Source organism: Lutjanus erythropterus, chromosome 6 (genome assembly GCF_056507025.1).
Source record: "Lutjanus erythropterus isolate fLutEry1 chromosome 6, fLutEry1.hap2, whole genome shotgun sequence".
NCBI classification, from domain to species: Eukaryota; Metazoa; Chordata; class Actinopteri; order Lutjaniformes; family Lutjanidae; genus Lutjanus; species Lutjanus erythropterus.
The window spans coordinates 13,034,604-13,048,945 of record NC_139322.1 but is presented as its reverse complement, the minus strand read 5'-3'; the positions used below and the strand labels follow the sequence as shown (position 1 = coordinate 13,048,945).

The following is a 14,342-nucleotide window of genomic DNA, read 5'->3' as shown; positions in this document are numbered from 1 at the left end:
TATAATGAGAAACTTCCTTGAAATAATGTGAAAGAATCTAAGTAACTATTTTTTCTGAGTTAGAAAAAACACTACAATACATTTATGTCAGCATTAATTAGCCTTCTTATTACTCTGCAGATAAAGACTTTACACAAAACATATAATCATCTTAATAAATATGATTAATTGTGAGATTAAATAACCCAGCTTTATGCAAAGTATCTCCTAGTGTCTCAGCTGCAACTAAATTACCACGTTTGAACACTGATGCTTACACACGAAACCTTCTGTAATTAGAATCTAACAATAGATGATAAGATCTGTGTAATGCTTTTAATAAATCTGTGCTTTTTCGTTTAACATTGTGAATTCATGACTTTTACATGTCATGGAGAACTCTTACACTCTCATTGCTACTTTTACCTATGGATCTGAATATTTCTTCTGCCACTAATAATCATGATTGACATAATTACCTGTTTCTTGCTGTATTTACAAAAAATGACGGATGACTGCTTCTTTAACCTGAACTGGCATGTGATAATTTTTTTGGTTTAAATTTCAATCAAGGTGGAGAAATTCAGGTTCATTTTTTAAAAAAAACAGTAAAATAAGAAATAATTTTCATTCATATGCTGTTCTAGTTAACAAGTTTAACAGTTAAATTCCACAAAACCATTTGTGATCTTACTTAAAGCAACTGGAATACAAGATTATGAAAGAGATGAAATACAAAATTTATTTTCACAAATGACTGTACAAAAACAAAGAGTAGGCAACTGGCATTATACTGGGAAAATCCTACAGTAAGGAGATTATTTATTTATATTTTTATGAATGTATTATTACTCATAAGATTATAATAAAACAGTTGGATTAAATTACTGTTAATCAGGAAAAACAGCAACATTCCACCACAACATGAAGCCCTTAAAACAGTTTGCATCTTCACCCGCATGAATAAAAGGGAGCTATGAACAGTGCCTCGTCGGTATCACTTTCTGGTCGTTGATCCACTTCAGAATTCTTTCTGAAGATCTAAAAAGAAAAAAAGGATACAAGAAAATTCATTAAATGAAAGCACAAACTTATTAAAAGTCACTTTGCCCTCATATCGCCAAGTGATAATAAACATACCACTTTTTCTGAGAAGATCTCCTTTGCGTGAACGAGCCATTCCATCCAGAAATTGGTCCATGTGTCTCACATACTTTGCTAGACTTGTTCTTTTATAATCTGTGAAGAGAAGTAATCAGTGAGCTGAACAGATTTCTTACAATAAACATCCCTCATTGGTTGTTAGGGTATCTCATTATTTAAAAAGAAATGATCATATTAATGATAATTATTTAAAATTAAAATAGGAACAGGAAGAAATCTGTGAGGCCTCACACATCTGCTCAGTACCTGTCACATTTTAAATGTTTTTTTTTTACCAAAGAAAAATAAAATGTGGTTCAGCACATCCTGGTTAATGTCATTTTGTGACATCAAATGTTTTTTGTTACAATGTGATAACTTCTGTTATAACGCTATAACTTTACTTTTATAACCTTTTAACAATAACTTATCAAGTTATAACATGAAACATTTCACACAGGAACAAGATAAATGGTATACTGTTACAACAAGAAAAGTTTCTTGCCATTATGTGGTAAGTTTGTATATAACTTTATGTTATAACATGATACCAATCTATTATCTTTTTCTGGTGTGGTAGCAATACGCTTCTTTAACAATAAGCCTGAAATTCAGAATTTCACCTCTGATCTTTCGTTTTTCTGCTGCATCCTTCTCGTTTTCCTTGTCCTTGCTGTCCTCTGACTTGTCTTCCTCTTCGCCTGTCCTGGGTCGATCCAGCTCCTCACAGATCAGACTGAATAAAAAAAAAAAAAAGTTAAGTTCTGGAATCAGCTCTGACAGGAATTAAACACTCAAGACAACAAAACAGGAGACAATCTCACAAATGATCATCTACCTGATTGTTGGCACAGCAAAAGGATCAAACGTATCCAATTCTTGGAGGTCCATGGGAACAGAAATGCGTCCTGGCCAGAGTTAAAAAGAGAGATAAGTCACAGTGACACTCAGTCAGGAGTGAATTCACTAGACTGTCTTAATTAAACCTCTTCAGATGTGTGCTCACCTGTTTTGGGATGGACACTGAAGGGGCTCTTCAGCAAGTGGTTCACTCCTTTACTGACATTCACGTCGAGCCGAGGGTAACAATACTGCAGCATTATCTCTTTCTCAAAGTGTTGGCCCTTCTTGGCGGTGCCCTGCAGGCAGAAAGATTATATCAATGTGCCACCTGTGTTTATAAATCACAGTGGTGTTTAAAAATCAATTAAAGGTTAAACAACTTTAATTATGTAATGTGAGCAGAATTACAAACCTGTTTTTTAAAGGCTTGGTCCTTGATCAATTTCCAGCGGGTCTCAGGTTTCTTCTCATTTTGGAAGTCTTGCTGTAATTCTTTTCTTACATGTAAACTTTGGGTTAAGGTCAAGTATTGTTGTTTTCACAAAAGTTCCCATATAGTAAAAAAATAGTTGTTATTCCAACAGAAAAACAGATTATATTCTTTTATTTCATGGCTTTGTTAAATACTCAATTCTGATTGGTGAACTGGAGTATTCTAAGGTCTGTTATTTCTTCATAGCAGACCGTTGTAGTTCCGGTCATAGACCCTGGAGGAGCAATAAAATAATTGTTAAATCAAAACCATCCTTTTAAAGTCAATATTTTGTGTCAATTAATTTATTTATTCTGGTAACCATGTAATAAGCGTGATAATGTACAGTGAGCAGGTCATTATTGTGAAATAAATCCCTTCAGGATGATTCATCCTGCATCACACTGTCTAGGTTTATTTCACAATAATGACCTTTTCATTGTATCTATATATCCATTGCATATTTGAATCACACCTACGGGTAAGAAAATGCAGTTGTTTCATCAGTTATCAGCTCCACTGTGATGTGTTCATGAAATAAACATGCAGCATATTGTAAAATGGATATCTTCAGGCACAAGTGCCAGCACTTTGTCGACAGATTCCTTGCGGCCCAGTATGTCCTGATCCTGTAGTGCGTACTGGGAGAAGTAGACCCCCACCACTGACAAAGATTCTCTGTTGATTACAGACAAAACGTCTTTAACAACATCAGCCAAAGCAAACAGTCTCAATAACAATCAACTAAACACAAACGTCAAAACAGGCCAAACAGTTACAGCCTCAAACTGACCCTCAGAAAAAGATCTAATTCTTACTTGATAAAAGGATGAATCGGATCTGTCAGAACAACTTTCTTCACCGTCTCGTCACCTCCCTATAAAACAGCAGCGAACAGGACATCATAAGACATTACTAATTACCAAAAAGACTCAAAATTAGTTTTTCAGTTTAAATAGTTGTAGCCAGTAACTAACTGAGGTATTTTTTATTTCTTCTGAAAACATATCTAGTTGTAGGGAAAGAAAATGTAAAAAATATTCTTGTGTTCTGTGTAAGACTGCAACCAAGGATTGTTTACCCAAAAGTAAAAAGTTAGCACACACAGAGATTGTCAGGACAAAGTTAAGTAATCTCAGTTTCACCAGTTAATTCTGGCCATATCAACAAACATGTGGATGTTTCAGCCAAGTGGCCTTCATCAGAGCATGAAGGAAAATGCAAGTCATTTATATACAGGAGTTTGCAGGTGATTAACTTTCTACATGCGAGAACCACTGATAGACAATGATGAAATGCTGCTAAGAGATAAATCTGTCCTAATTATCTAATTAAAGCTCAAATACTGTTACCTTCACCAGGCTGAGGTATTCTGCCACTGCAGAGCGAGCTGCTACAGAGAGCTTCCTGGCAGCTTCATCACAAACCCAGCAATGCACTCCTCTTCTGCCAGAATAAACCCACAGCAGGTGCTGGAAACCAAAGTCCTCTACAATATCACATGAATACAAAAGTGTTTAAAGGCAACGCTGCCAACAATTGGAGATAACATGAGCAGATGCCTCAAACAATTTCAATGACAAACAAACCTCGAAGAGCTCTGTCCAGGATGCGAATAGCGATGGTCATCAGGGTCCAACACTTGGAGCAAATGTCTGCAGCACTGAAATAAGAGTTTGTTTTATCTCAGTGATGTGGCTGCCAGGAAATGTTGAATTAATAAATGATACAGCAAGGATCATTCCAGATTATAAAACGGATCACTCCAGTCCTTGATTATGATTATGGCTGTTGTAAAGCACTCTAAGTATGTGTTTCAAGATGTTTTGTTGTGAATTTGGATTTACTGGCTGGGCTAAGCATGGATGAGTGGCTGAAAGTGCTGCACAGGACAGAGGAGGAAAATAAAAAAGAAAGGAGAAAGTTAAGAAAGGAAGCCAGGACTGTTGAACAGACAGACGATGATACCACTGCGAAAAATGGTGAAAGGTGAGTCCTATGGTTTCAGTGGTTATGTTTGCTTATGTCCAGGGCTTAACGGGTACATCAGTGATCCACTGATCAGCTGGTTCTAGGGTCTGTTGAAGGACGCCAACGTTATCACCAGCAACAATGATTTTGATGGAACAGTGAAAAAACGTTGCAGAGGACAGAACAAAACATCCCACCAACAGGCAAAACAACAACAAAGAGCCTACAGGGATTTCAGTTTGAGCAGCCAGACCCACTGCGTCCTGTCGCTTCTTTGGATAAATATCTCTTACTGCTGTTGCCCAGTACACCGGCCCTTTTTTCTCCATCCAAATGAACAAACTACACTAATGATTTATGGTGAATTAATGATGTAAAATTAGCTGGCTTGCCTTGTCGCCTGTGTGTTGCTTGGAAACCACTCTGCAAAATGTTGCTCAGAAATGACATTGCTTGGCAGCGGAATGATTATGTGTTATCAATAAATTATTATTTTTTTTGTTGCTTTGTTTATTTTCCAAAACCTTGCCAGATACTCTTATTAGTAGGAATTGTTTTATAAAACCAATAAGCCCCCAGAGGCTGTGATTTACAGAGTTTTTAGATGAGCTGACCTAAGAATGTCCCTTAGTTGTTCTCACTGTAAACTAGAGCTTGAGCAGAAGTCAGCAACCTTTACTATCAGAGGAGCCATTTTCATCTGAAAAAGAAAAAACTGGGTCAGTAACTATTTTCATCTGAGATTTTTACTTATTATTTTACTTATTACTTATTTTTTTTTTTGTATTAGTATCCATAGCTAGCCTACGGTGAATTAGGACGAGACCTCAGTAAAATTTTGAGAAAATGTGCTAAGCTATAGTATTTTATTCTGTGTACAGGCTACACATTTTGACAGCTGGAGAATATAAAAATCAGTTTAGACCTACAGCAATGATACATGAATATTTAAATAAAGAAGCATTATTAATTTCCATTTATTTATTTTTTTATCAAAACCACGGGGAGCCACTGGAGAGGCGCAAAAGAACCACGTGCAGCTCAGAAGTCGCAGGCTGCAGACCCCTGGGCTAGGCAATATGGACAAAATCAAATGTCACTCATATTCTTGTTCTAATATCACAATATTGGTATTTATCAATATTGCTGCAATCTTGTAGGGATGGCGAGTGGTGCTTTTTCAAAATTATGAGAAAGATTCTGAATTTTTTAAAATGTTTATTTTTGATAATCATCATAATGTGGATATGAGCAGACTAGGTGGGTAAAGACAAATGAAGTACAGAAGAATTTACCTGCAGCAGCTTCTGACATCATCATAATCTGTCATATCGATATCAAACACCAGCTCCTTCTCCAGGGCCTGGAAGGTTCCCGACTTCACTGTGTTGTGTTGACTGGGCTGTAGATGACAAACAGGTGAAACTTTATACATTTCTGTCCTGCACTGACACAAAAAGACCCTGGGAAAACAAAGGTAGGTGCACCCAGAGATGCGGTCTCACCCTGTGGCTGTAAACTGCTCCAATGTCAATCTTGTAGGGGTTCATCTTCTGCATCTCCTTCTCCAGCTCGTTCTGTGTGCTGAACGACTGGTAGCGGACGTAGATGTCATCTTTGAGTGTGAAGGAGAACTCTCTGTTCTGGAAGTAGTTCTTCTGCACTGAGGTGGACAAGCAGAGAAAAACAACACATTAATCCGCTGTGCAGTGTTGTAGGCTCCTTGACTCGGGCATGGAAAGGGGCAAGACGTGGACAAATACAAGACAGACGAGACTCCACTCAATTCACGCTAACTTGCTAACATTATCATTGTTAGCTAGTCTGGTCGGTCTAGTCGGGATACTCACGTCCTCCATAGTTGAGCCAGCGGTAGTACTGAGAGAAGGGGAACAGCCGGCGGTAATACAGCGGTAATAAGTCCGGCAGACAGGCCGAGTCATAATCTGAGGACGGCATTATCTGACAGTACAGTAAAAGCTCCGATACTGCTGTAAAATGATGTTAAATTATCAACAAGACGCTAGCTTGCTAACACTTCAGGCTGACAGTTCAGTGTGTTGTTTTACAGCGAGGACAGCGCGGGAAAAGTCTTAATGAAACCAGAGAACCAATGAGAAGAGGTTCAGACCAGCGCGTCACTGAAACCCGGAAATGTGTTTTTTTAAGTAACTTTATTGAACTGTATGAAAAGTAAATTACAGACATATTAAACTCTTCTTTTCCAGACAACAGATAAGCATCTAGCATATAACTAGCATATTAAACGGTAATTGAATAAAAATAAATAAGCAGGTTAACAAAAAGAAAAAAGATAAATATGGTGGTTTTCTGCAAGTTTAAGTTCTTCTACAAAGTTATAGTTTCAAAGCCCCAAACCCATAGGGGTGCAAGGGTTTTGTGATTTAAAAAGTGTCTTCATTTGGCAGTATGTTATTATTTTATACTCATTCATTTGGAGTGTTAAAATTTATACAGTGATGCTTTTTACAGTAGTTGAATTAGTGTTGTGATAAAAAAAAAAAAACAGCATGCCAATTACTACTGTAATAACAATTGTAGTAGTGAGGTACTGTGATAAGATTAAAAATAATCATACTGTGAAATGTATTTACAGCAACTTACCAGCAAATTGCTCCCAGTAAGTTACTGAACATTTTACAGCATTTTTGTTACAGTGTAAGGCATTGGTAACATCTATCATAAACATACTAGAAATGACAGTTTCTTTTGTTAATTCAGAGATATTGTCGAATTTAGGAAATAACCAGTAATGCAGATTTTTTCAAATGGTACTAACAAATTTACATTCATAAAATAAATATTCTGCAGCAAATAAAAGTAAAGTAAAATAGCCACGAGAAAGCTGAAATAGAAAGGACTCTATAAGTTTTGTGAAGCCTGGCTCAACCTTGTAATATTCCTCTAAGAATAAGAGCTGCTGGGTGAAGACAGCAGCTGATGAAACAAACACAGCAAATACAAATACACAGGCCTACATCCATACAAAATAGATTAAATAATACAGTGTAAGATACAATAATTAAACGAACAAAAAGTGAGGAAGGAGAGTTACATTTAACACTTTAGTCTCTCATTTAAAATATAATCTCAGTTCATTTTCAAAAGAAGAAAATATTGGAGTAAATTTATCTACATTTATGTAAATAAGTTATTATCACAGTGTTGCTACATAAATATTCAAATTCTTTGTCTGCATTACCATATTGAAAAAAATATATTTGCACTTTAATATAGTTGTGGTTTTATGGCTTTTAGACTGTAATTTCTTTCCTACACCTTTAGAGGGCAGTGGAGTTTCATGAGAATATTTACAGGGTTGCCTCACTCAGCCCAATTTCAGGAAATGTGATGGTAATTTTCATCATAGCAGATAAATGATACTGAAACATTTGGGACTACAGTAAGAATGACAACAGATAAATACAAGAAAAAATCTCAGCTGGTTGCACAGATACTCTCTGGAAAGAGGTGAAAAACAAAAGGGACACTTTTAATTGGCCGATGCAGTATCCAGATGTGTTTGTTTTAATCACAACTGTCTTCTTTTGTCTCTTTCCGGCCAAGTTGTTCTAATCTGTCACTTTTCTGTTATATATAGTTGTATGTACATGCAAAGTATGAGGACAGACGTTGCTTTAACATTTGAAAAGAGCAATTTTGCTTTTAAGGCAAAAAGGGCCACAGATGGTGCCCCTTTTTGTTGCCTACCTACTAGTCCTGGTGGTTCACACCGTCTAGTGGCAGCAATGATCGCTTCATAATGATGAGGCTTTATAGTTGAATTTTCAGCCAGAGTCTCAAACTCCATCAGACTGAAGTGGCGCTGTTCACGCTGAAGGTTGAGAGTTGTGTAGTGATAGGAGCTCTTGTCAGTCATTGCACTTCTGATATGAAATACAGGTCACTGTTTGCACTGTGGCTGTACATTAAATATGAATACACTAACTCTATCATTTTATTCATTCTGTCTCATCTCCTCTTGTCACTTGAAGCTTTCCCTATAATTTCTTTCCACGTCTCTATCATTTTACCTTCATTTCAAAACAAAATGGAAATTTGACAGAATGTAAGTGTCAAGACATTTTGCATGCAAACCTTTTTTAAATACAGTGCAGCTGCAATCTGATGTATTTCATCAGAAGACAACCTCTCTTAACTTGCAGTGTGTTAAATACAGGTATGAAGCTTTTAAGAAGCAAAATAAATGAACTACTGTTGGCATTTGTTTGTGCACAACTGACCGACCAAGACATTTCCATTCTGATGCACTTCATTTAGTCTATTCAGTTGTCAGACAGGTAGATGCTGAGCGTGAGGACGACCCTCCACCATTTAAATTACCCTGCTGTTAGCATAACACACTGTACAATATGTAAAAATACCAGTGCACTGGATTAATGGTAATGAACTAGTTTCTCCTTTGCAGCATCACTGAACTGTGCCCTGTTCAAGAGCAATTATTAGACAAGCCTTGCCAATACATTTCCACTTCATGATTGCACTTGTGTTTATGGAAATATTCTTTAATCACACCCTGATTTACATAATGCAAAAGCTCTCAACCACATCTCACTTGAATTATGTAAATTATTTCGCTGCAAGCCAGAGGGGATGTGATGTTTTTTTGTTTTTTTTTCTTGGGTCCTGTCGAAGAAAAATTATTTGAAATGGACTTGTGGTTAACACACCCAATTGTCTGTCTCGCTATACCAACAATTTTGGTTCGTATTAATGCACACCATATAGTAGCTCCTAACCTAAAGCATTACTGGCTGTCTCTGTACTGGACGCTGAGATGGCAAAAGTTCACACATTCTTTACTCAAGTAGAAATACAGATACTTGTGTAAAAAAAAATCTGGCAACAGTAGTTACTGATTCAACTTCTTTATTCAAATAAAAGTAAAAAGTACAGGCTCTCTCTTGTCTGTTTTGTCTTGTTACATCTTTTACATTGTTTTTGATCTTGCTACACTGTTTTTCATTGCATGCCTTTTTTATTTAGCTATGTCTTTTACAAAATTTTCATCTGATATCTTTTTTGTCTGTTAAGTTGTTTGTCATCACATTTCTTTCCCATCTTGTTACATGTTTTACATTGTTTTTCTACTTTCATCTTTGACATTATTTTCATCTTTGACTCTTTTACATATTTTTTTTTGCCTTCTGTCTTTTAATATCTTGTTATGGATTTTATGTCATTTGTTTGTCTTCTTACATTTTTTAGGTCATTTTTCGTCTTGTTACGTCTGCAGTGCGTGGTATGCACTGATGGACACATAATAGCATTGTCTTTTCTTTGTGTTGTTGTTCCATTCATTTAGATTGACATTGGTCTTCATGTTGGGGAACAATGGGCGAACAATGACACAAAATAAATCAATCAATAATTCCTCTTCATTGGATTAAAAGTAAAGTAACAGGCCTGTTTTGGAAACATAAGGAGTAGAAAGTACAGATATTCGTGTTAAAGGTAGGACGTAAAAAAAGATTTAAAAAAAAATGCACTACATACAGATGTACAGATGCCTGAAAGCTCTACTTAAGGACAGTAATGAAGTATTTGTATTTAGTTACTTGCCACCTCTATGTACTCTAAACAGGAGCTTTTTTGTGGCTCAACATGCATGTAAGCAGACATCACATACCAGTATAACAGCTTACAAACATCCACTGACACACATAAACAACACTAAATGTCAGTGGGGCGAGTTAGGTAAGGAGGTGAAACACGGGGTAAAAATGTAGCTTAAATAAATCTAGGTCAGGTAGTTGTCAGGTGCCCATGGAGCACGTTGGGCAGCACTGATAGGTCACCATGTTATCTGTATATGAGGAGTCATATTTGGGGGATGATATAAAAGTCATTGCATCTTCAGATGACCACAATCTTAGAGTGCTGTCATCTTTCATCAGGAAAATACTGGTGGCACATGGGTCAACCACAGTCTGCAGTGATGCTGATCACATGATTTAGAAAGGCCCAAGTTAACCTTTCTAAACTCTACTCGTGCCATCATCAGGAATGCCCATACGGTGAAATATTATCCTCAAAGGAGCTGGAAAATTTGCTTATTCTCTTTCTTTCAGAGAGTGAGATGAGACAATTGATATCAATCTAATGTGTGTGCATTAACTTCAGAGCTGGAGCCGGGCTAATGTTAGCGTATTTTAGCATAAAGACTGGAAACAGGGGAAACAGCTAGCCTGGCTCAGTACAAGTTGTGAAATATGCCAGCATCTCATAAACTCACTGATTAAAATCTACCTCATTTGAACATTATCTAACAAGACTAACAACTCAACTCTCACTAATTTAGGATTCTTCATTGTCACTGTACCTGGTACTTTTTTGGTATCACTTCAGTCAGGGTTCCAATTGAGCTAAGCCGATACTAAAAGGTGACGACAAAACACTGCAGGAGCAGAGAGAGAGGTGAGCAGTTAGGTTGTAAATCTGGCAGTTAATATACAGTGTACAGGGAAGTATTCGAAGTATCTATATGCAGTGGAAAACACAGTAGAGAAAAGTCCACGCCAGAGTCGAGTCAAGCCGTATCATGCAGTGAAATACAGTTTATACAGGAAAATGATTTTCAGTCTGCAGGATTTCTTTTGTTGCACCACTGTGCAAGGTCACTGGGACAAATTGCCAGCACAGTTGTGTGGCAATTCTCTTTCTAGGTCTCTTAATACATCCATGTAGTTATGTGCTTGGCAGTCTTGTGTCTCCACTGGTTGCCTGGCAACGTCAGGGTGATGATGAAACTCCAGGAAGTCAACAACTTGTCATTTTTCCATTTTGGTGCTACTTTATTTCTATGGTATAGAGAAAGTAGTTCCTACATGAAACTGCTCACAGCAAGGTCTATCCATTATCTTGAGTAACTGGGTCATGATCTCTATAAAGAGACACTATTGTTGATGTATTTTTTGTGAATTTTGGGCACCACAAACTGAGTGGCCTCTTATTCTATTACATTTTATTTTTTGCTGTAATACTGCAAGTAGCCACTGGGAAAAAAATGGAGACAAGTTTGCATTTTGTGCAAGTTTCATGGCCGCTGTAGGTTCCTAAGATCCTAAATCCTGGTGGTCCTTTAAAGCAAAGCTAAACGGACTCCCAGCTCTACCTCAATAATGCACAGATAACTCTCAGCTAGAACGCCAATAAGCACATTTCCCAAATTGTGGAACTTTAGCTCAACTGGTCTCATCTATCCTATGTAGATATTGGTTAATGTTTAAAGAGGGTAGGTTTTTCTAGCAATTGAGCTCAAAATAATTCAATATCTAAGTTTCTAATATCAAATATTCTTTTTTACAGAGGAAAGTAAAGGACGTTATAAAAACAGTAAATGACACATATGCTGCAACACGCTGTTTTACATATTTGTAACAGTGTTTGTAAAGTCACAGAATGGTGGGATCACTAAAAGGGAGAAATGGAGCATGAGAGAGAGGAGCATTAAGTGTAAGTAGGTGAGTGTAAGTGTTAGCATGTTATTAGTGTACATACATGTGAGGGGAGGGAACGGAGCACAAAGATTGAAAGTTCAGTGAAGCAGGACAGAGAGTGAGAGCGTTCACCTTGTTTCTCTCTGCACCAGACAGCAGGTGCAACTGATGTCCCCATTCAGAGTTTCACGCCATACATTAATGGCATCAAAGAGGCGTCTGTGACAGTCGAGCAGTTGTTTCCATTTATGTTCTGTGCAACTAGCCATGCTCCACTTCCTCTCCAAATGGCAGGCACTGTGTTATACTTCAGATTGATGAAGCCATCTGTCTTCAGTTTGGGGTTGAGAGGCAGAGCTCGGCCCTGTGCGCTACATGCTAAGTGTTAACATAAACATATGTACACATATAGTCATTCATATGTTTCATGTAACAATATTTGTATGCATCCTCACATGGCTGTATCACACAGTAGGTAAGAACAGAATACACTAAAATAGACATTAGAGAGATAGGTCTCACTTTATTTTACAGTAGGCATAGCAAGAAATACCAAATTAGACAAAACCTAGGAATAATATGTTTCTTTCTAGGCAGCACAACACAACAACAACACTAACAAACACAACTATACCCTAATTAGACACCATTAGTCTTTTGAGGGTTCCTTTAAAATTTATTCCATTACCTGTTTCAAAAAACATAATACAAGTATCACAATATTAAAATAATGTAAAATAATGTAACACTGATTACTTTCTATATTGATTATCTCAATATAAAAGATGTAGAAACGTTCAGCCCAATATAGTGTTTTTAGAGATGCAACTAATGATTGTTTTCATCATTGATTGCTTGGTCAGTTATTTTGTCAATTAATTGATTAGTTGTTTGGTCCATTAAAAAGTCAGAAAATGGTGTCAAAAGTCCAAAGTTTTTTTAAAATCCAGATTATGAAATCCTGACATGTAATCTGGGGTATTGTTTTATTGTTCTATTGTGTGAAGCAATTGTGTTGCATTTTGTTTATATGAAAATTGCTAATTGATTGATGGATTGATTTCCTACTGTACACTTTCCCATGGAAGACCCTTATTAGACTTTATTTGGGGATAATTTGGGACCCATAACAACAGAGCTGTACTGTTAACTAAAGTTTACAAATACAAACAAAAAAAATCTACATTTTAGTTAACAGTACGGTTCTGTTGTAATGTGTCCCAAATGTGTCCCAAATTACCCTCTAATAAAGTCCATGGGTCTAATAAACAGTTTAATACTGTCTAAAAAAGAACATATTATTTTTGTTTTTGTCTAATTTTATAGCTTGTTCCGTCTTATTAGTGTACCATTTTATGTCTAATTCTGGTATAGTTTAGTTTTATTTGTTTAATGTCTATTAAAGAATATATTATCTCCAGTTTACATCATATTTGATACAAAGTACGGTGTCTGTGCCTGAAATATATTTGGACAACATTTAGAGGGAAAATTCTACTGAGATGGATTTTTGCATAAAGTCCCCCTTTGAACCCTTTCAACTATTTCATCATTTCACCAAAATGACATGTTGCTGAGTCTCTGACCCCTGAAGTGAGATACTACAATCACACACAGCCAGTTATTGACACAAACCAGATAACAAATGAGCTGGCCTACAACCAGAGACTCGTCAGGTTTTCCACTCTGTGGTCATGGGAGCACAGAAACTCCCTTTACCTTATCACCATCAGATTAGTGTTTACTTAAAAGAATATTTGGACATTTTGGGAAATAAGCTGTTTCCCTTTCGTACTCAGAGAATTAGATAAGAAGCTCTAACTTCCTGGAGTCTCCACTGGTTGCCCAGCAACCAAACAGTAACAACAAGCCACTATGAGTGGCCATAACCCCGTCATGAAAGCATAACTTATAGTTGTGTCATTTTTACACTTTCACTTTTATACAGATGAAATCAAACAGGATATAAACAAGTTATTTACTGACCTTTTAAGGTGCTGGTAGGCAGATTTTTATACTTTTGGACAGAGCCAGTCTAGCTGTTTCCCCCTGCTTCCAGTCTTAATGCTAAGCTAAGCTAAGCTAACCATGCTAACCAATAAGTGAAAGCATATATCACACAATTTTAAATTATTCCTTTAACTTACAGGGCCATAGACAGCAGGTGGTCAGGTTCTTGCTTTATTTATTTAATTGTTTATTTTATATGAGTACTGCACACATTTACAAGCTAATGTAAAGGATTTTTTTTTTTTTTTTTTTTTTTTTTTTTTTTTTTTTTGCAGAGCCACTGCGTGGATGACCAGAGGGGAAGTGTAGAGGAAAACTGAAATGAATTGACATGATGTAGGGAAGCCATTCCCAAACTTGTATCTGAAAACGTCCTGCAGCGCACCCATGCCTTTCATCACAACTCTGATCAACACACAAGACTAATCGTATCAATGATGAGA

General features: G+C 36.6%; 1 protein-coding gene across 1 annotated transcript; it reads right to left on the bottom strand.

The window, feature by feature from the left end:
* Window positions 1-695: 695 nt before the first annotated feature.
* Window positions 696-6,500, bottom strand: prim1 (DNA primase subunit 1). The gene is made up of 13 exons (XM_084719976.1): window positions 6,259-6,500; window positions 5,914-6,071; window positions 5,704-5,810; window positions 4,027-4,100; window positions 3,790-3,926; window positions 3,256-3,314; window positions 3,006-3,115; window positions 2,378-2,469; window positions 2,129-2,261; window positions 1,961-2,030; window positions 1,746-1,858; window positions 1,120-1,218; window positions 696-1,020 (listed from the first exon to the last, which is right to left on the bottom strand). The coding sequence occupies exons 1-13, from the start codon at window positions 6,365-6,367 to the stop codon at window positions 1,001-1,003; spliced, it is 1,281 nt and encodes a 426-aa protein (XP_084576102.1). The 5' UTR covers window positions 6,368-6,500; the 3' UTR covers window positions 696-1,000.
* Between the last annotated feature and the right edge of the window lie 7,842 nt (window positions 6,501-14,342).

Excerpts from the sequence above, each read along its gene's own strand:
- prim1 (XM_084719976.1), bottom strand. The coding sequence starts at position 6,367 with ATGCCGTCCTCAGATTATGACTCGGCCTGTCTGCCGGACTTATTACCG. Across the intron at positions 6,072-6,258 it reads CTGGCTCAACTATGGAGGAC|TGCAGAAGAACTACTTCCAG; the intron begins GTGAGTATCCCG and ends TGTCCACCTCAG. Across the intron at positions 3,927-4,026 it reads CCTGGACAGAGCTCTTCGAG|AGGACTTTGGTTTCCAGCAC; the intron begins GTTTGTTTGTCA and ends GTGATATTGTAG.